Raw genomic sequence first — 23,459 nt, 5'->3', positions numbered from 1 at the left:
TAACTAAACTAGAATCTCTATTAATTACTGCTTATAAAGATTAGTTTCAAACATAATAATGTAGAGATCATAAAACTAACAGATAGTTAGATTAATTGTATAATACTACAATCATATATTCCATTAAATTATTTCATGAAAAAAATATTAAACTTAAAAGGGCAAGAAAGGTTGATAAAATATTTAAAGTATGTACTCTTCAACTTGTTTGGAATTGAGTTATGAATATTATTTCTGTTGAGATAATAAATAAAGCAAATAATATGATTGGTGTGTGATTAGATTGTCATGACCTAGATCATCGTGATTGACACTCACACTAACCCTCCGGTGGAAGAACCATTAATACTAATTAGCTAACCAACTTTAATCAAAATACTAAGGCATTTAAGTTACGGAAGCAAATTAAATGCTAAGAAAGAAATAGAGAGTTTCCATAAACTCCTACAAAAGGTCTAACAACTAAATAAATGCGGAAGTAACACCTAGAACCTGAAAGTCAATGTACCAAAACATCTAAAGTTCAACAAGTCTAAACAAGAAGGGATACAACCCCAAACTAATGCACTAATAACTAACTAGAAAATCTAAGTCTGAAATGATGGACATAGACGAACGAGAACACATGGCAGTCCGGAAGAATTGGCTCACCCTTGAATTCGAACAAGATCACTGATCTTTTAAATGAGGTCTGTCAATAACCGCCTGAAGATGCCCTGTACTCAACAAAAATAAGAGCAAGTGCAATATCAGTACACAACCACAGTGTACTGGTAGGAGCACGCGGCTATCCCACTAAGTTGAACATACATAAATCAATACAACAATCTAATCACATGCATATATCGAACATATACAATATTATCAATATTTACAAACAACGTACAACTTCACAAGATGCACAACTATGACAAGGCATTGGTCCTCTCATGGAACCCAAACCCAAACAGTGAGTATACCGGAACGTGGTACCCTATCCAAAGATTATGCCGGAACGTGGCAACCGATCCCATATTTATGCCGAAACGTGGCAACCGATCCCAATTAGTTATATCGGAACGTGGCAACCGATCTATTCAACACACCACAATCACAAACACAAGTACATTCTCGTAATCATACAATCAAGTCATGATTCAATGGCATTCGACAATCATATATCCTCATTTACAATAAGTGTGATCAATAATGCAACATCCACATACATACATATATCATAATGAAGCAAGACAAACATATATCACACAATCATAGAATCACAACCATCACCTACCTCAAAACAAGCTTGAAACCTTAAGAAACTTGATCCTTTCCTTTACGAATTCGTTCTGCTTGTTCTTGATCTACAAATAATCAATATAATACGGGAATCAATGAATAATCACTAATTACCCGGATTACTAACAATTCTAACAAACCCTAGATCAACCCATGATCTCAATTATCCCAAATAGGGCTGTTTCCACCATAGATTCTAGATCAAAACCCTCCCCCATCGATATTTAGCCATTAGATTACATTTTATGGATCGAAAAATGGATTCGGGGAGTTAAAATCTTACATTTAGCCTCAAGAATGGTGAAAACTGTCAAGAAGTCGTGTGGGGTCGTTCCTTAGCTCTCAAAGTCAAAAAGTGCAGAATAAAATGTTTTTAGGATTTATTTACGACTTTAAGTCGCGTCGGGCCCGCCACAGCGGCCCTCACCCCGCTACAGCAGCCCCACCAGAGCGACCAAAATCCCCGCCAAAACGGGTTGCACGAGACAGTGAGCTATTTAATAATTCTCAAAACCCCCATTTTACAACACACATTCAACCAATGACACTTAGAAAATACAGTTAATGCCAAAGTCAGTTTCAGGAGTTCTACTCACTCGAATTCAATTCCGTAAAGTCGTACGGATTCCTTAACGCGTTGGCTATCTACTCATGTAATCAAAATATAAATAAGTCCCCCGATTGCTATCATATTTCCCTACACCTTAATGACTGCAATTTCGTCCAAATCTTGACCAGGTTGGGAAATTTCAAGTCACTACGAAAAATTTTCCGACCTAAAAATTTTCTCCGTTGGCTTTTCTATTACGACGAAACCCGATCGTTACAATAGATACCAATTTACCCATCACTCGTCCTCAAGTGACAAACTTAGGAAAAATAGGCTAAGGAAATAACAAAGTAGTACCTGAATCGACGAACAATTGGGGATACTTGTCTCGCATGTCTCTCTCGGTTTTCCAAGTAGCTTATTCAACTGGACGATTCTTCCATTGAACTTTCACGGACTTAATCTCATTGGTCCTCAACTTACGCACATCACGATCAAGAATTGCAATCGATTCCTCCTCATATTTGAGGTCTTTGTCTAGCACAATTGAGTCTCATTTAATGATGTAATACTGTCACCATGATATCTCTTCAACATGGACACATGAAATACCGGATGAACACCAGATAGATTAGGAAGTAGAGCCAATCTATACGCCATCGGCCCTACATATTCAAGAGCCTCAAAAGGACCAATGTATTGCGGACTTAGTTTGCCCTTCTTGCCAAATCTCATCACCTTTTTCATGGGTGATACCTTAAGAAGAACATTCTCACTAGTTTGAAACGACATGTCTCTTACCTTATGATCCGCATACTTCTTTTGTCTACTCTGGGCTGCTAGAAGCTTAGTTCGAATACCCCTCACCTTATCTTGAGCATCCTTCACTAAATCAACTACCAAAGGTTTCACATCCCCATCCTCGAACCATCATATGGGTGATCTACATCTCCTCCCATAAAGTGTCTCAAATGGTGCCATGTCTATGCTGGAGAGATAACTATTATTGTAGGAGAATTCATACAAAGGTAGGAACTTATCACAATGCCCTCCAAAATGAATCACACATGCCCTCAACTTGTCTTCTAACACTTGAATAGTCATCTCTGACTGTCCGTCTGTCTGTACTAAAAATGAGTTGTGTGCCCAATTCATCATGCAATTTCCTCCAAAACTTGGATGTGAATTGAGTACCACGGTCTGAGATGATAGAAAGGAGCACCCCATGCAACCTCACTATCTCTTTCACATAAACTTTAGCCAATTGTTCAGCATTATAATCTATTGTTACTGGAATAAAATGGGCTGACTTGGTCAATCTATCAACCACTACCCATATATTATCAAACTTCGCCAAAGTCTTGGGAAGACCAACCACAAAATCCATGGTTATCATTTCCCACTTCCATTCCAGAATTGGCATTCTTTGAAGCAAACCTGCAGGCCTTTGATGTTCATACTTCACTTGTTGGCAATTTTGACACTTAGCCACAACCTTCGCTATATCCATTTTCATGCCCAGTCATCAATAAATTCGCTTCAAGTCTTGGTACATCTTCGTTACACCTGGATGAATAGAATATCGCGAACATGATATTCAACCAATAATTTTTTTATCAAGTCGTCTACTCTAGGTACACAGATTCTCCTTTTAAAATTGAGCACACCTTCTGCATCAAGAGTGGTCTCTTGTGCTTTACCAATTGCAGTCTTCTTTTTAAGTTCATTCAAATTCTCATCCTCAAATTGCTTGGCCTTGATCTCTTCAATGAATGTAGCCCTTACTTCAATGCTAGTTAACACCCCCACCTCTTTCTGAGATGCCCAACTGCATGAACTTAGACTCTAAGGTCTGAATTTCTTTAGCCAAAGGTCGCTTAGTTACACTTAAGCAAGCTAAACTCCCTATAATCACCGTTTTTCAACTCAAAGCGTATGCCACCATATTCGCCTTACCCGAATGGTATTGAATGGTGACATCATAATCTTTAAGCAACTTCCTCCACCGTCGCTGTCTCAAATTCAAATCCTTTTGAGTGAACACATGCCGCAAACTACGATGATCAGTAAACACTTCACACTTAACGCCATAAAGATAATGCCGCCAAATCTTAAGAGCAAATACTACCACAGCCAACTCCAAATCATGCATTGGATAATTCCTCTCATGCACCTTCAATTGGCGCGACGCATAGGCTATAACAGCTTATACTTTTTTGTGGCAATAACACAAGTCACCATCAAAGATTTAGTTTTTGTGGCGACTTATACCGCTACAATACCACAAATTCGCAAGTTGATCCTAAGTAATCGTTGTTGTTCATTAGATTCCGGAGGAACTACATCGTAAAACGTATTAAAATTTCCATGAAAATCATCCACAAATACGTAAAATATTGGATAAAATGAATAATTATTTTGTTTTTAATTATATTATTTAATTGCAATTACAATACTTTCCACTTTTCAAATACACAAAGAATTTTTTTTCAATATTACCCAATCCCAATTTTATTTTTAACCCCTCTTCAAGAACTCTCACATTATGCTTTCTTGGAGACTCGGGGTGTTTACCATTTGATCTACTCTCTCTTGTCTCTCTATATTTTTTTTTAACTTCATTCACTTTTTTCAAATCTAACTTCTTCAGAAATAATATATTATATGATCATCTATACACATACACAAATGCATGAAATTTACCACCCACAATTCATTCAAATTAAATGTAGATTATATTTGATGTCTGTTAATATTTGGCAAGAATTTGCACGACAATTTTTACTTTCAATATAAACCCCATATTATATTTTTCCATATCCAAATGGCTGAAAGTCAATCTCTCTTCTTTTTTCACAATCACTAAGTCAAAGATGTACATGTGTGATTGGTACGAGGAAAAATATTTATATGTTTCTTTCATTTTTATATATTTATATATTCATGTATGTGTATATAAGTATATTTAAGTTTCACTTCTATCTTATTTTATTGTCTATATAGATATATAAATGAGTTTTAATTGTCATTAATAAAATATTATTATTTAAAATTAACTTATCCTATAAATAGATACTTTTTTATATTTATGATAAAGTTCACTACTATTTTTATTAATTAAATTTTACGTGATTGAAATATTTTGTAAAAAATAATGGACCAAACACATTAGTAATAAAACTTTGAACTTACAACCAAAATCTTTATAAAACCAACAGAATTAGTGAAGGCTATCAAGTTGCAACAAATCTTCTTTAGTGGCGATGAAGTTGCTGCCAAAAGACCTTTTATAGCGACAATTTCTTCGTCGCATCCAATTAATTTTTCAGGCATATTTTAGTAGGATTATTAATTTATGGCGACGGTGATTAAGTCGTCAATAATATGTTAAAACTATACATTTTATGGCAGCATTATTTTTTGCCACTAATCCATCTCATTTTATGGCGATAAGATCAGGGGCGGACCCACGTGGGTTTCAGGAGGTTCACCCGAACCCCCTCAGTAAAAAATTACACTGTATATATAAACTAAATTTTTTGTATTTTTGTAGATATATATATTTTGAACCCCTTCAATAACAAAGAAAAATTGATGGCGCAGTGGCAAGTCCCCTTGAAATTAAGCTGTGCGTCACTAGTTCGAATCCTAGTGAAAGTATTTTATTTTTTTCTTTTTCAGTTTCAGTTTTTTTTAGTTTTTTTTTTTAATTCTCTGTTTTGTTTAATTTTTTCTTTTTCAGTTTCTGTTTTTTTTTAGTTTTTTTTTTTAATTCTCTGTTCTGTTTAATTTTTTCTTTTCTTTTTTTTACTTTAAAAAACGTGCTAAAAGTGTGATTTTAAACTCACAAAAATTCAAGGTTCTCATTTCTAAAGGCTTATTTACACGTTTATATTTTTATTTTTCGAACCCCCTGAACGAAAATCTTGAATCCGCCACTGGATAAGATAAGTCGCTACGAAAAGTTGTCACTGAAGTTCTGATTTTTTGTAGTGCATAGCAAAGCTTGCCCTCTTTTTGAAGCTATCAGAATGATGTACCTTGAAATAGAGCATATCCTTTTTTTTGTTGCTTGAATTTTTAATGGCTATAATGCTTGCTTTTATGTGGTTTAACGTTGAAATAATATTTCCTAGATTTTAGAATTTAGGAAATAGACTCATTAATGTTAGATGTATTTATATGTCTTTCGGTCATGTTTCACCTATGAATATGCATATGCCTTGTATCACCTATTAATAGAAGGAATAAGGATTTAATATTACAATTATATCTTCCATTAAATTATTTCATAAAAAAAAAAAATTAAACTTGACTTCACTTAATTATTGATCCAAAGTCATTTTTTAAATTAAGCATTCATGTCATTAGTTGAAAAATAATATTGTAATATATATAGTTGGTGACACTTACTCTTTTACTTAAATAAACAGTATAGTTGGTAACACTTAATTTTATTTTAATAAACAAATAATGGTTTAAATTAGTATTAAATTTATTTAAATTAACACTACTTAGTCCAAGGAGTATATTTTAATATATGCGTTTTTCTAAATTAAGTAGAATTTCTATTAGTTTCTGCTTATAAAAGATGAGTTTCAGACATAATTACATAAAGATCACAAAACTAACAGATAGTTAGATTTATTGTAATTTCAGTTTGCATAAGTTTTGATATGATTCAAATCGATAAATGTTATTAGTGGAATAGGATTCATTTTGAGTATATTTTCTTCTAACTTGTTTGGAATTGAGATGATAAATAAAGCAAATAATATAATTGAGTGTAGGGGTGAATATTTGGTATTCGGTTCGGGTTTCTCAAATTTTGGGTTTGGTAATTCGGTAATTGATAGTTAAAAGTAGATACTAAATATCAAAATTTTAATTTTTGGTTTAGTAATTCGGGAAATAGTAAATTAAACTTCAGTTTGATACGGTATTTGATAATACCGTATTGAAATTATAGTCAATTGTATTACAAAGTTAATACTCCTTCTGTCCCTAATTACTTGTCCACTTTTCCTTTATTAGTTGTCCCTAATAACTTATCCATTTTGACAAATCAAGAAAGAACAAATTTTAATACCTATTATTCCCTCAATTAATTACTTTGAAAACAGTAGAACTTCTTGAAAATCTAAATTTTTTAATTCATCCACTTCATAATTAATAGGGGTAAAATGGTAACCTCACTATGTTTATTATTGTTTTCTTAATAGGTGTGTCAGTCATTTCTATCTTAGGTGTGTCAACAAGTAAGAAGACATCAAGAAAAGCAAATTGATACAACTAAAAGACATGTATTTGAATTATTCATGCTTATTCTTTAACATTCTTTGTGGACTTGTACTAATGAGTAATGAATATGTTGATATATGACCTTCATTAAGTAAATAAGTTGGTATTCAGGAAATACCGAATACCAAATGTTACTAATGTCTTGTACCAAATCCAAACTCGAATACCAAAATTCTAAAATTTTACTCTCGAATACCATACCAAATACCGAATTACTAAATACCAAATAACCAAAAAATTTAATTTAATTCAATAATTCAGTTTTCGATATTTTATGTCCTGCCCTGATTGAGTGTATGATTAGGTCCCCCAAATAAACATTGGATTAATTTATTAACATCAACTTCACTGTATGTATGAATCGACCCTAATTTATCAATCATTGACTTCGCTAATTATTAATCCAGAGTAATTTTTTAACTTAAGCATTCACATCACACAAGACCGTATTAATTTCTAGGCCACTAAAGTCACCGCTTAGGACCCTATATTTTTTGGGACCCCCAATTTTTTTTTTAAAAAATTACTTATAAATGTTGTTTTGGAAAAAAATAAATTATATGTACTATGAGTGCTATGATTTTTATCAAGGAAATAACATATGAAATGAATATAGAACCTAATTTTCGTAAGAAACAATTTGATGAAAATATTGATAACGAAATCACAAAGTCGTTGAAATTAGAGTTGATTACTTTATATATATATATATTCACTTCAAAATAAATTTGAACCAATTGAAGCATATGAAAAAAAATTTGGTTTCATATTTAGTGGTATATTGAGATCACTAGATGATGCTTTGATTTATTTTTTTTAAAAAAAAGAGATCATTAGATGATGAGAATTTAAAAGATATTGTCTTAACCTTGAACTTTCTTTAACACGTAATAGTTATTCTGATATTGATGGTTTAGATTTGTTTTTTGAATTAAAAGTGCTAAGAGAAATAATACAAGTAAAAGATAATGATCTAATAAAAATACTAACCCTGAGGGGTAGCTCAGCTGGTAAAGGCCTGGGACAAAATCCTTCAGGTCGCCGGTTCGAGCCCCAGCAGGGCCACTGGAGGCATTACAAACCGGCCGCGTCTCCAGGGCCCCGTGGAACTAACCGTGGTGGACCCGCCTTGAAACAGCGGGACCCGGTGGGTACAGCTAGTCGGGTTCGCAAAGCGACGCCCGGAAACCACGGTAAAAAAAAAAAAAAAAATCTAATAAAAATACTCAATCAAATAAAAAGACTTGACATATATTGCTTTTAGAATAATGTTAAAAGTTCTTTCACCCAATTGCCTCAACCGAAAGAAGTTTTTCAAAACTAAAATTGATTAAATCTTATTTAAGATCAATAATGTCTCAAGAGAGCTAATTGAATGGATTAGCTATATTATTGATTGAAAAGGAATTATTAAAACAAATCGATTATAAACTAGTTATTCATGACTTCACATCTAAAAAAAAACTAGAAAAATAGATTTTAAATAAAAGTATACATGATGAAAAAATAGACCCCTTGTTGAATCAATCCTGGCATCACAAGTTGAAAAATAATACGGTGATATATTTGATGACACTTCATATTATCTGACATAAAAAACACTTCTCAATTAATAGAAGGGATAAGAATTTAATTTCCGTTTAATATTGCAATTATATCTTCCATTAAATTATTTCATAAAAAAAATATTAAACTAGACTTCACTTAATTATTGATCCAAAGTCATTTTTTAAATTAAGCATTCATGTCATTAGTTGAAAAACAATACTTATATAGTTGGTGACATATTATTTTATTTTTAAAAAAATATACAGTAAAACCTCACAAAATTAGTACTTGATTAATTAATAACCTCTCTAAAATACTATTTTTCTTTGGTCCCGATTTGGGCCAATGGAAAAAATCACTCATTTCGATAAGATAATAAGATAACACATTTTCAGAAGACCCCTATATAAATATACGGTCTCATTAATATTATAAATTAATAATTCTTTAAAAGTACAAATATATCTAAGACAATTTAGTGAAATATGATTCTATTGTGTTATGTTTTTTTGTTAAAATTTAAATCTAGTTAAAGCTCATCTCTAATTTTTCTTATTACATCCAAAAGTTTCGGTATTGTCTTTTCGAACTGCACCATAAAATTATGAAGATTTCTAAATGCGATAAGTGTTTCCTTACGCGTAACTAGTTCCAAAGGTATTGTATCATCTTCAACTTTATCATCAACATTATTTTTTTCAATTGTATCCACAATTTCTTCTAAGCGCTGGACCTTTGAACATGTATCATTTTCACTCATCAAACAGGTTATTAACGTCCATTTTATTGCAGTAATCGAGATCATTAAATTCATGACCTCGAGTTCATGAATGATGTTTTCATAAGTGAGTTTATTAAATTCTCTGAGATTTTATCCCTGAATAAATATTGCGGTGTCGAAACACTCTTTAAGTTAATAAATATTAATTTATTGATTAAATAATACATCTATAAAATAATAATATTTTATGGTCTCACCTATATTAATTTAGTGAGAGTTTACTGAAGTTGATGAGACATAATTTATTTTAATAAATAAAGTATGTAATATGATTGAGGGTGTGATTAAATCCCCGAAATAAATATATTGTATTAATTTATTGAACATCAATTTCACTGTATGAATCAATCCACAAGGTTAGGTTTAATTTATCAGTCATTGACTACACTAATTATTAATCCAGAGTCATTTTTTAGATTAAGTATTCACATCACAAGTTGAAAAATAATTGGCATAGTTGGTGACACTTCATATCATCTGACATAAAAAAACACTTCCCAATAATAGAAGGAATAAGGATTTAATTTCCGTTTAATATTACAGTTATATCTTCCATTAAAATATTTCATAAATAAATAATATCAAACTTGACTTCACTTAATTATTGACCCGAAGTCATTTTTTAAATTAAGCATTCATGTCATTAGTTGAAAAATAATATTTGATATAGTTGGTGACATTTAATTTTATTTAAAGAAACAATATAGTAGGTGAGTCTTAATTTTATTTTAATATATAAACAAATACTGGCTAATTTTAGTATTAAAATCATTTAATTAACACGACTTAGTCATAGGAGTATATTTTAATATATGTGTTTTTCTAAATAAATTAAGTAGAAATTATATTAGTTTCAGACATAATTACATGAAGATCGCAAAACTAAAAGATGGTTAGATTTATAGTAATTCCAGTTCGCATAAGTATTGATATGATTCAAATTGATAAATGTTATTAATGGAATTTAACCATACAGTTAGGAGTGTCAAAAGAACATGAAAAATCGACCGAATCAATTGAACCTAACTGAACCGGATCATTGTTTCAATAAAATCATGAACATTGATCTAAGTGTATAACCGTCCCGAACAATTGAGATGATCTTTTTAATTTATGAAAAAAACCATAAAAAAAATTGAACCGAACCGAATAACCTTACGTACATATAAATTTATTTTATAACATTTTTCAACTATAAATATAACCTAGGTCCTCCGCCTCTGGTGACCGGATGACTTTGGGTCATTGCTCTTTAATTAGCCCTTTTTTATTTAGGTTTAAAATTAAAAGATGCTATAATAGAAAATCTATCAAACAATATAGCAAAGTCTATGCAAGCACTCCTATTAAATCTTTAAGATTAAACAATGCGGAAACAAAGTTTTACATTCATGACTTCTTAGAGAAGAATTGAAGTGTTTTTTCAAGAACATATTTGCGAAAGAAATATTTTAATAGTAATATATTTGAGGTGATATTTTAAGAGTAAAAAATAAATCGAATATTAACCAAACCGTACCGATATTGAAGAGAAACCGATATGATTGGGATGATTTAAAAAAATCTAATTTTGGTTATACATTATAAAATACCCGATAAATTGAGATGATATAATTTTAAAAAAATAATTGACTGAACTGTTCCACTGACACCCCTACATACAGTTGTATATATGGAGTAAAATTCATTTTGAGTATATTTTGTCCTAACTTGTTTGGAATTGAGATAATAAATAAAGTAAGTAATATGATTGGGTGTGTGATTAGACCCCCGAAATAAATATATTGTACTCCCTCCATCCCTTTTTATATGTCATCATTTTCTATAAATAATTGAACCACAATACTTGTCATTTTAGAAAATTTATGCATAAGTTATCATATTTTGCTTATTATAACCCTTGATAGAGTAGTTAATTAATCTTGTCATTTATTAATAAAGTTGACTTAAGAAAACATTAAATAATGGTAGAAGGATAAAGTTATACTATTTCTTAATGCAAGTGCAAAGTAAAAATGTGACATATAAAAAGGGATGGAGGGAGTATTAATTTATTGAACATCAATTTCACTGTATGAATCGATCCCCGAGGTTAGGTTTAATTTATCAATCATTGACTACGCTAATTATTAATCCAGAGTCATTTTTTAAATTAAGTATTCACATCACAAGTTGAAAAATAATACTTCCTTGTTTCTAATTACTTGTCCATTTTTTCTTTTTTAGTTGTCCCTAATTACTTGTCCATTTTGATAAATCAAGAATGAACAATTCTTTTTTACCTATTATACCCTCAATTAATTACTTTGAAAATGGTAAAACTTCTTGAAAATCTTAAGTTAATTCATCTATTTCATAATTAACAGGGGTAACATGATAAACTCACTATATCACTTAATAGGTATGTTAATTCATAAATAGACAAGTAATTAGGGACATATGAAGTATGGTGATATAGTTGGTGACACTTCATATTATCTGGCATAAAAAAAAACACTTCTCAATCAATAGAAGGAATTAGGATTCCGTTTAATATTACAATTATATCTTCCATTAAAATATTTCATAAAAAAATAGTATTAAACTTGACTTCACTTAATTATTGACCCAAAGTCATTTTTTAAATTAAGCATTCATGTCATTAGTTGAAAAATAATACTCCTACTTGATATAGTTGGTGACATTTAATTTTATTTAAAGAAACAATATAGTTGGTGAGTCTTAATTTTATTTTAATAAACAAATAATGGCTAAAATTAGTATTAAAATCATTTAAATTAACACAACTTGGTCAAAGGAGTATATTTTAATATATATGTGTTTTTTCTAAATTAAGTAAAAAATTTACTAGTTTCTGCTTATAAAAGATGAGTTTCAGACATAATTACATAAAGATCACAAAACTAACAGATAGATTTATTGTAATTTCAGTTTGCATAAGTTTTCATATGATCTAAATCGATAAATGTTATTAGTGGAATTCAACCATATAGTTTTATCTATGTGGAGTAGAATTCAAAATGAGTATATTTTCTTCGACTTGTTTGGAATTGAGATAATAAAAAAAGCAAATAATATGATTTGGTGCGTGATTAGTTCCCCAAAATAAACATATTGGATTAATTTATTGAATATCAACTTCACAGTATGAATCGATCCCCAAGATTGATTTAATTTATCAGTCATTAACTTCGCTAATTATTGATCCAGAGTCATTTTTTAAATTAAAGCATTCACGTTATTAGTTGAAAAATATTACTATAATATAATTGGTGACTCTTAATTTTAATTATTTAAGGAAACAATATAGTTGGTCACACTTCTGATCAAGAATCTCTAATACAAACAAGAGGAACAGTAGGAAAAATGTACAATTTGTTACTAAACTAATTCATTTTAACAGATAACTTAAGGCCAAATTCAAATAAATAAATTGAATTTTATGACTTCTTGCAAAATATCTTTATATATTTTTATTTTTATTTTTAAAAAAGACGTGCACACTTAAACCATTTGAAGTTTCCAATGGACAAAATGACCTTTCATATGTTTTTTTTAATTTCAATGACAAAATAATAGTCATGCTCAAGTTAATGTAATTAATTTATTTGTTATTTTTAAAAGATGAGAACGAATCTCAATCGCAAGTAAATTAGGATATTTTATCTAATCTAAAAATTGGGTCATTTTACCAAGAGAAAAAAAAATTGTAATTGATTAAATGAAAGACTTGAATGTAAGAAGCAAGGTGTGTATATATATATGTGTATATATATATATATATATATATATATATATATATAGTCTCAATTAGTTACCGCTAACAAAGATAAATTTTAGATATAATTATATATTGTAGAGATCATAAAACTAACAAATAGTTGGTTTAAATGTAACTACATTAAAAGGATACTATTAGATTTCAACCATGCAGTTCTAACTATGTGGCGTAGAATTCATTTAATAAAATGAAAGAAATATAACAATTATAGTTTTTAACGCTTTGTAATATTTTAAAGTCAGTCTAGCTATATTAAAAAATAAAATATGAGAAATTATTTCCAATATTTATATATTTTTTAAAAACTATAATTGATAAAACAATTAATACATGAATACTAGTTTAAGATAAATATTTAAATATATGAAATATTTAAGTACTTATTTAGAACTAATTAAGTACTAACATACATAAACATCTCTACAACAACAATAATTGTCCAGACTTGACGCACCCCTTAAGAAACAATAAATAATAGAGATAATATTATTATTTTATCCTTTGATTTTATTAAATTTAATATTTTGAGAAATGTGTTAGATGATAAATAATATTTATTAGTAAGGGTAAAATAGACACAAAAAGTAAACTATCTCTTGATTTTCTAAACTGGACAAATATTGTTGGACAACTGTTTTTGGTATAGTGAATAACTATTGTTTGACTGAGGGAGTATTAACAAAAAATTGAATGTACATATATAGGATTATTATATAAGAATATCAAAATAAAACAATTAATGGCAGCTTGAAGTAGAATCGCCACTACTACTCTATTTTCTGTGGCGACTAATGTTTTTGCCGCTAAAATTAGTACTTTTTGTTGCAACCTTTTCAGATCGCCACTAAAACTAAAACTTTTGTAGCAACTAATTTAACCGCCACAAAATATCATATTTCTTGTAGTGGTTCCTATGTTTGTTACTTGAATTTTTACATGTTTGTATGCCTGCTTTTATGTGTTTTAGCATTATAATGATATTTCCTAGATTTTAGATGTCAAAATGAGGAAAAGATCGATGGTTACAAACTAACCACAAACCTTTCTATCAAGTTGTAAAAATATTCAGAGACTTTGTCAATAATACACGCAAAATTGGGCAATGTACGAAGCACATGCATTGCCAATAATTGTCATTGTGTAGTTTACTTTAAAGCATAAACCTCTAATTTGTGAGTTCCATGCTGAGTGTCATAAATTAATAAAATAAAAAGAAGAATAAAGTAGAGAGAGAAGAGAGAAGCCCTTTGTTTATAGGAAAAACGAATTTGGTCCTTAATTACAATTCCTAACTTTCCTAAAAGAATAAAATAGATATTTACTATAACATACTAAATTACTAATAAATATATTTGTAATAGATAAAATATTTTGAATATATTTTCTTCAACTTGTTTGGAATTAAGATATACATGAATATTAATTTTGTTTAGATAAGAAATAAAGGGGATAAGCCACACGTATCCCCTAAACTATAATCGAAATACCAGAAACATATTTTAACTAAACTAAGCTCCTACTTCCCCCGAGCTCAATTTTTTTGAAATTTTATATACTTTTTGACTTATATGAAACACTCCGTAACTTCACGTAGTTGAAACGCGTGGAAAATGTTTGAATGTCACGTAAGCCAAAAAAGTGTTACTATTGATGTTCCTATCTATTATCATGTCAAGCCTTTAGAAGTGTTACTACTGGTGTTGCTCCAACCTTACAAGGCTTCAATCCATTCTACATAAAGTGGTCAAGCAAATAAGATGATAATTTATTGTAATTTTCTTCTGCAACATTTTTTGCACATCTCGCGGGTACTATATTAGTAGTTAAATAGTAAAAGAAATGAAATTATAAGAAACTCTTAGAGTAATACTATAATTACTAGTAAGAAAGAACAATGAAACTATTCTTTACTATCTAACTAATCTTCTATTCTACTTTGTGTCATTTCACTACATCAAAAATGATCATTAGGCCCCTAAATCTTGTTAAATTGGTTCTGACATCACTAAGTGGAAAAATAATACGGTGATATAGTTGATGACACTTCATATTATCTGACATAGAAAATACTTCTCAATTAATAGAAGGGATAAGAATTTAATTTCTGTTTGATATTGCAATTATATCTTCCATTAAATTATTTCATAAAAAATATTAAACTTGACTTCACTTAATTATTGATCCAAAGTCATTTTTTAAGTTAAGCATTCATGTCATTAGTTGAAAAACAATACTTGATATAGTTGGTGACACTTAATTTTATTTAAAAAAATAATATACAGTAAAACCTTACTAAATCAATACTTGGTTAATTAATAACCTCTCTAAAATAATATATTTCTCCGGTCCCGATTGGACCAATGGAAATAATCACTCATTTTGATAAAATAATAAGATAATATATTTTCAGAAGACTCCTATATAAATATACGGTCTCATTAATATTATAAATTAATAATTCTTTAAAAGTACAAATATATCTAAGACAATTTAGTGAAATATGATTCTATTGTATTATGTTTTTTGTTAAAATTTAAATCTAGTTGAAGCTCATCTCTAACTTTTCTTATTACATCCAAAAGTTTCGGTGTTGTCTTTTCGAACTGCACCATAAAATTATGAAGATTTCTAAATGCGATAAATGTTTCCTTATGCGTAACTGGTTCCAAAGGTATTGTATCATCTTCAACTTTATCATCAACATTATTTTTTTCAATTGTATCCACAATTTCTTCTAAGCGCTGGACCTTTGAACATGTATCATTTTCACTCATCAAACAAGTTATTAACGTCCATTTTATTGCAGTAATCGAGATCCTTAAATTCATGACCTCGAGTTCATGAATGATGTTTTCACAAGTGAGTTTATTAAATTCTCTGAGATTTCATCCCTGAACAAATATTGCGGTGTCGAAACACTCTTTAAGTTAATAAATATTAATTTATTGATTAAATAATACATCTATAAAATAATAATATTTTATGGTCTCACCTATATTAATTTAGTGAGAGTTTACTGAAGTTGATGAGACATAATTTATTTTAATAAATAAAGTATGTAATATGATTGAGGGTGTGATTAAATCCCCGAAATAAATATATTGTATTAATTTATTGAACATCAATTTCACTGTATGAATCAATCCACAAGGTTAGGTTTAATTTATCAGTCATTGACTACACTAATTATTAATCCAGAGTCATTTTTTAGATTAAGTATTCACATCACAAGTTGAAAAATAATTGGCATAGTTGGTGACACTTCATATCATCTGACATAAAAAAACACTTCTCAATAATAGAAGGAATAAGGATTTAATTTCCATTTAATATTACAGTTATATCTTCCATTAAAATATTTCATAAATAAATAATATCAAACTTGACTTCACTTAATTATTGACCCGAAGTCATTTTTTAAATTAAGCATTCATGTCATTAGTTAAAAAATAATACTTGATATAGTTGGTGACATTTAATTTTATTTAAAGAAACAATATAGTAGGTGAGTCTTAATTTTATTTTAATATAAACAAATAATGGCTAATTTTAGTATTAAAATCATTTAATTAACACGACTTAGTCATAGGAGTATATTTTAATATATGTGTTTTTCTAAATAAATTAAGTAGAAATTATATTAGTTTCAGACATAATTACATGAAGATCGCAAAACTAAAAGATGGTTAGATTTATAGTAATTCCAGTTCGCATAAGTATTGATATGATTTAAATTGATAAATGTTATTAATGGAATTTAACCATACAGTTAGGAGTGTCAAAAGAGCATGAAAAATCGACCGAATCAATCGAACGTAATTGAACCGGATCATTGTTTCAATAAAATCATGAACATTGATCTAAGTGTATAACCGTCCCGAACAATTGAGATGATCTTTTTAATTTATGAAAAAAACCAAAAAAAATTCGAACCGAACCGAATAACCTTACGTACATATAAATTTATTTTATAACATTTTTCAACTATAAATATAACCTAGGTCCTCCGCCTCGGGTGACTGGATGACTTTGGGTCATTGCTCTTTAATTAGCCCTTTTTTTATTTAGGTTTAAAATTAAAAGATGCTATAATAGAAAATCTATTAAACAATATAGCAAAATCTATGCAAGCACTCCTATTAAATCTTTAAGATTAAACAATGCGGAAACAAAGTTTTACATTCATGACTTTTTAGAGAAGAATTAAAGTGTTTTTCAAGAACATATTTGCGAAAGAAATATTTTAATAATAATATATTCGAGGTGATATTTTAAGAGTAAACAATAAATCGAATATTAACCAAATCGTACCGATATTGAAGAGAAATCGATATGATTGGGATGATTTAAAAAAATCTAATTTTGGTTATACATTATAAAATACCCGATAAATTGAGATGATATAATTTTAAAAAAATAATTGACTGAACTGTTCCACTGACACCCCTACATACAGTTGTATATATGGAGTAAAATTCATTTTGAGTATATTTTGTCCTAACTTGTTTGGAATTGAGATAATAAATAAAGTAAGTAATATGATTGGGTGTGTGATTAGACCCCCGAAATAAATACTTCCTCCGTCCCTTTTTAGTTGTCCACTTTAGAAATTACACACAGATTAAGGCAACAATGATTAGCACAGTGAAGTTACAATTTTACCCTTATGACAACTTTTCACTTTAAAATTACAACCACTTATTTGAATTCAAGTGAAATAAATTGGAGGGAAACAACATACACTTTTACAATTTTCAAGAAGTGTAAATAAGGGTATAATAGGAAAAAATTTGTTGTCCTTTCTTGATTTGTCAAAATGGACAACTAAATAGGGACAATTAAAAAAGAAAATATGGACAAGTAAATAGGGACGGAGGGAGTATATTGTACTCCCTCCATCCTTTTTTATATGTCATCATTTTTTATAAATAGTTAAACCACAATACTTGTCATTTTAGAAAATTTATGCATAAATTATCATATTTTTGAGCCTCTTGGCTATGATTAAATAGAAAGTTAACTTCAAATATATATAAAGCGCGAAGATCTCATTACTGAAAAGAAAAAAGTAGCGTGTATCTTCGAGAGATGACAGATGCAGGGGTGAACTTTCTGGTGGGGAATTTGTTGGATCTGTTAAGTGGTAATATAGATCTGATTAGAGGGGTAGACGATGAGTTCAAAAATTTACTGGAAGAAGTGCAACGCCTGAAAGCATTCCTTGACGATGATGCTAAATTCCACAGCGAGAGCAGTTTATGGGATCAATTGGTGAAAGAAATTCAAAAAATGGTACATAAATCTGAAGATGTAATTGATAAATTTCTGATTCAATCTAAGCTGCATCGAGATAAGAATAAAGTTGGAAGATTCTTCGATGTCGGTCATATGGCAGTAGTTAGGGATCTTGCAGCTAATATTAAAGACATCCATGAGAAGGTGAAGAAACTTCGGCAAGACCATACAGATTCTTTCAGTCCTAAACCACTTCTTGACATCCCTGAAAAAGCCCACCAAGTAACCCAGGTATGCAACTTTCCATATCTTATTTTATTTTATTTTTAAAAATATATCGAATTAATGTTAATTAAATTAACTTTCGAAATTAAAAATAAATGAAAAGACTACTTATTTATTTTATGGGTAAAAAATGATCATTCATAAAATAAAGAAAAGTGGTAGGGGGTGGAGTGGTAAAAAAACATTTTTACCCTTTTTTTTTTTGGAATAGGGGTCGTGGGGTGGGGTGGGGTGAGCGGGCTGGTAGATTGGGTGACGAAAAAAACTTTAAATTTTTTAATAAAAGAAACAAACAAACTTTTTTTTGGGTTAGGAGGGCCAGGGGCTGATAGGGGTAGGGTGATAAAAAAAAGTTTTAAATTTTTTTGTTTCTAAAGCTTTTAACAAGATCCTTGCGATAATATGGGAATCCATATTTATTCATATTATTTATTGGATAATTAAGTTTTTATTCATTTAAAATATAAATCAAATACTTTATATATTTTTATTTAATTTGTTTTCGATATACTCATATTCAATTCTGACTTATTCGTTTTTCGCTCTTAGGCGTGAGAATACTTGCTAATGATAAATTTAAAGAACAAATAGAATAAAGACACGTGTCATAAGAAAAAAAAACTGCACCACTTACAGTCCAACCCCTTTGCCTGATATTATGGTAGTAAGATATCAAACTTTGTTTCATCTCTCTACCTCAACTTTGAAATAGAAGTAAAGTTTGACTACACTATATCCTATCCACTCTCTCACTCAGTGTTAGTACATTGGGCGTGTTGTTGGTTATCAAAAAAAATTTATGCTCATATCCTACTTAAGTCTTGGAAGATCTGTTTGGTAGGAAGTAGGAAATGAAAATGTTTTTCAATTTTTTCATGTTTGATTGACTTAAATGTTTTTCAAATTAATTTATTTTCCTCAAATTTAAGGAAAATGAATTTCCTTCAAAAATTAGAAAAAATATTTTCTAAAACTCTCCTTCAACCTCAAATTATAATTTGTTTTCTCACCCCAACTCATACCCCCGACCCCCTCCATTAAAAAAAATAAAAAATTAAAAGTTTGTTTTTGAAAAATATTTTCAAATTTTAATTTTTTTTAGTTTTTCACCCCACTCTTCCCCAACCAGGTCCTGGGTTGGATGTCCGGTTCCAATTCGAATGTCAGAGTTTGGTTTTGGGGGTCGGATTTTGGATCGGTCGTTGGGTTGTGTCTTAATTCGTGTGTCGGGTCATGTCCTAGATCAATTATGGAGGTTAGTTTCCATGTGAGAAATTATTTTCTTAAAAAGTACTCCTTCCGTTTCAAAAAAATTGATCTGGTTTAACTTGGCACGAAGTTTAAGAAATTAAAGAAGACTTTTGAATCTCGTGGTCCTAAATTAAAGTTATGTCAAATGTACAAAATTGTCCTTAATCTTGTGGTCTTAAACATGCCACATGGAAAGCAAAAAGTAAAATGTTACCAAAAAAGGAAATAGGTCATTTTTTTGAACCTGACTAAAAAGGAAAGAAGATCATTCTTTGTGAAACGGAGGGAGTACTTATTTTTTACTCTTTAATAAAAAATAAAATAAAATAAAATATTTTCTAAGTCATCAATCAAACATGGGTAGAAATGTTGTTGAAAACATTTTCGGCTCTGTTATCTAATGCAATCCGTTTGATTATTACATATGTTTAGAAGGGTCCTTTGGAGGATGATGAAGTGGTCGGGTTTGATGAGGAAGCTAACGAAGTGATGAAGCGACTTGTTGAAGGAGTGTCGGAAAGTGTGGATATTATCCCAGTAGTGGGTATGGCCGGACTTGGAAAAACTACACTGGCAAGAAAAATCTGCAATGATTCTAAGCTTTCATTTGAATTTTTCAGAATCATTTGGGTTAATGTTGGTCTGGAATACAAAATAAAGGATATTTATCTTACGATTCTCAACTTCTTCACAAAACACATAGAAGATCATTTCAACGAGGATGTGGACGCATTAGCTAAGACAATATGTGGTTTTATGAGTGAAGAAGGAGGTAGATGTCTCATTGTTTTAGATGATGTGTGGGTAGCAGAAGTAGTTGATGCTGTCAAGAAAGTTTTCCCCAGAAACAAAAAGGGGCATCGGATCATGCTGACCACGCGTGATGGATACCTTGCTACCTATACCAATCCAGATCCACATAATTTGAAGCTTTTGACACCATCAAATAGTTTTGAGTTGTTGGAAAAAAGGGCTTTTGGCAATGGAAATTTTCCTGTTGAGTTAGTTGAACTTGGAAAAAACATTGCACAAAGATGCTGGGGAGTACCACTTGCAACAGTGCTAATTGCAGGACTATTAAGAGGTCTTCGGAACAAAAGTGACTGGGTAAGAGTTGAAAGCAATGTATCGCAACGTCTTCATAACAAGGATTATGATTTTGCTTTATTTATAGAGATGAGTTACGATCGTTTGCCTCAAGAAATGCAGACGTGCTTTTTATACTGTGGCATCTTTCCTCGGGGCTTTGATATCCCTGCTTGGAAATTGATTCGCCTGTGGATTGCGGAAGGGTTAATAAAACCCCAGCAGTCATCCACTCTTGAGGAGATAGCAGAGCGTCATTTGAATGATCTTGTTCATAGGAATTTAGTGATACTGTTGCAAAAGAGGTCTGATGGTCAAATAAAGACATGTCGTCTTCACGACATGTTACATGAGTTTTGCAGAACAAAGGCTGCTAACAAATGGCTTTTTCAAGAAATATGTACAACAGTTGATAACGCTATTCCTTCTATACAGGACTCAGATACTTGCCGTCGATTGTGCATTCAACCATCTACTCTGAATGACTTTCTCTCCACAAAACCTTCTGCAGAACATGTCAGATCTTTCTATTGTTTTTCCTCGAAACAAAAACAAACTGACTTGTCTCCTAATGACATCAAACTCATTCACAAAGCATTTCCACTTATGAGAGTCTTGGATGTTGAGTCTCTCAAATTTCTTTTCTCCAAAGACTTTAACAATTTATTTCATTTGAGGTATGTTGCTATCTCAGGTGACTTTAAGGCCCTCCCTCCTACCTTTGGTAAATTCTGGAATTTACAAACTCTTATACTTAATACAAGTACCTCAGAGCCCACTCTTGACGTAAAAGCAGACATATGGAACATGTTACAGTTGAGGCATCTGTACACCAGCATACCTGCAAAATTGCCGTCCCCTACTATCACCACAGGTAAACCTTCTTGCCTGCAAACTCTTTCTTTAGTTGCACCAGAAAGTTGCAAGAAAGATGTGTTCGCCAAGGCATGTTTTCTAAAAAAATTGAGCATTCGAGGGCAAATGGCGGCTTTTTTTGAGTCCAGGGGTGGAATCAGCAATCTTGAAGAGCTTAAGTGCCTGGAACATTTGAAACTGTTGAATGATGTTCTTTACATGAATAAAACAATTCATCTTCCAGCAACATTCTTCAGACTTGTACGTACAGTGAACAAGTTAACTTTGGCAAACACAAGGTTTTCATGGAATGAGGCGGACAAGTTAGGGCAATTGGAATCCCTTGAGGTCCTAAAGTTAAAACAAAATGCATTTGTTGGTAATTCCTGGAAGCCAGAGATTGGAGGTTTTCGCCAGCTCCAGGTCTTATGGATTGAAAGTTCAGCAGAATTAGAATCTTGGAAGGCTTCGGATCGTAACTTCCCCATGCTTAGTCACCTTGTTCTTATCTCTTGTGATAAGCTCGATGCTCTACCAATTGATCTAGCTGATTTACCTAACTTTCAAGAGATGAGGCTGGAGAAAACGAGCAAAGCCATCGAATCTGCAAAAGCAATAGAGAAAAAGAAGACATCTAAGAGCATCAAATTCAAGCTAACCATATCATGTTGAAAGGTCAGTCAAATTCATTTCATCTGATATATATTTACAAGAGTTCTATCTGCAAAACTCTCCTGATCTCATATATTTATGTTTTCGCTTTTCTGTAGGTGAGAGAATCAAGGTGACATTGCTAATAACAAGTCTTGATTCATGAACAAACTTGGGGTACTCTTTATTTCGTGTCTTTTTTGCAGTCCATTCATCTAATAAACTTGTTCTAGTAAAGAAGATACTTATTTAAGTTGTAATTTGTGTATTAAAGCTTTGTGAACTTTGATAATAAGTCTTCATTTATGTTTGAAATAATTTTAGCAGATTTCAATTATTTGTTTCACTACAAAATACAGATTGAAACCTAGGGCCAAAACCGAATGACGGCCTCGGTTTTAAGACAAGACAGACTCGACTACGGCATCCAAATATGCTAGGGTTGGTTTAAGAAAACCGATGGAGTCCCTTGATTAAACCAAATTCAAGTATTTATTGTGACATTGAACAATTCCAGCACTAGTAACCTTTTTTCAACTTTACTACAATACAATTTTTTTCTAACATATCAGCCAATTCATGTCCAAATGCGCTCGTCTCATTGACTTGCATCCTTCTTAGGCTGTAAGTGGGTATTTAAGAGAAAATATAATACAAACAGTACTATATAAACATTCAAAGCAAGATTAGTTGCAAAAGGCTTTACTCAAAAGGAGGATATTGATTACTTTGATACAAATGCTTCGGTGGATAGAATAACATCTATTAGAGTACTTTTATCCTTGGCATTTATATATGATTTGTATGTATATCAAATGGATGTCAAAATTGCATTCTGAAATGGATGTTTAAATAAA

At 30.6% G+C, this 23,459-nt stretch overlaps 1 protein-coding gene across 1 annotated transcript; it reads left to right on the top strand.

The window, feature by feature from the left end:
* Positions 1 to 18,327: 18,327 nt before the first annotated feature.
* On the top strand, positions 18,328 to 22,623 carry LOC125828119 (putative late blight resistance protein homolog R1C-3). The gene is made up of 2 exons (XM_049507424.1): positions 18,328 to 18,765; positions 20,446 to 22,623. The coding sequence occupies exons 1-2, from the start codon at positions 18,328 to 18,330 to the stop codon at positions 22,621 to 22,623; spliced, it is 2,616 nt and encodes an 871-aa protein (XP_049363381.1).
* The last annotated feature ends 836 nt before the right edge of the window (positions 22,624 to 23,459 follow it).

This window comes from Solanum verrucosum, unplaced genomic scaffold (assembly GCF_900185275.1).
Source record: "Solanum verrucosum unplaced genomic scaffold, falcon-dt-bn FXZP01000053.1, whole genome shotgun sequence".
NCBI lineage: Eukaryota > Viridiplantae > Streptophyta > Magnoliopsida > Solanales > Solanaceae > Solanum > Solanum verrucosum.
The sequence above is the reverse complement of the archived record's forward strand: the minus strand, read 5'-3'. Positions and strand labels throughout refer to the sequence as shown.

Coding starts and splice junctions, on each gene's coding strand:
- LOC125828119 (XM_049507424.1), top strand. CDS start 18,328: ATGACAGATGCAGGGGTGAACTTTCTGGTGGGGAATTTGTTGGATCTG. Junction 18,766..20,445: donor AAGCCCACCAAGTAACCCAG/GTATGCAACTTT, acceptor TATGTTTAGAAG/GGTCCTTTGGAGGATGATGA.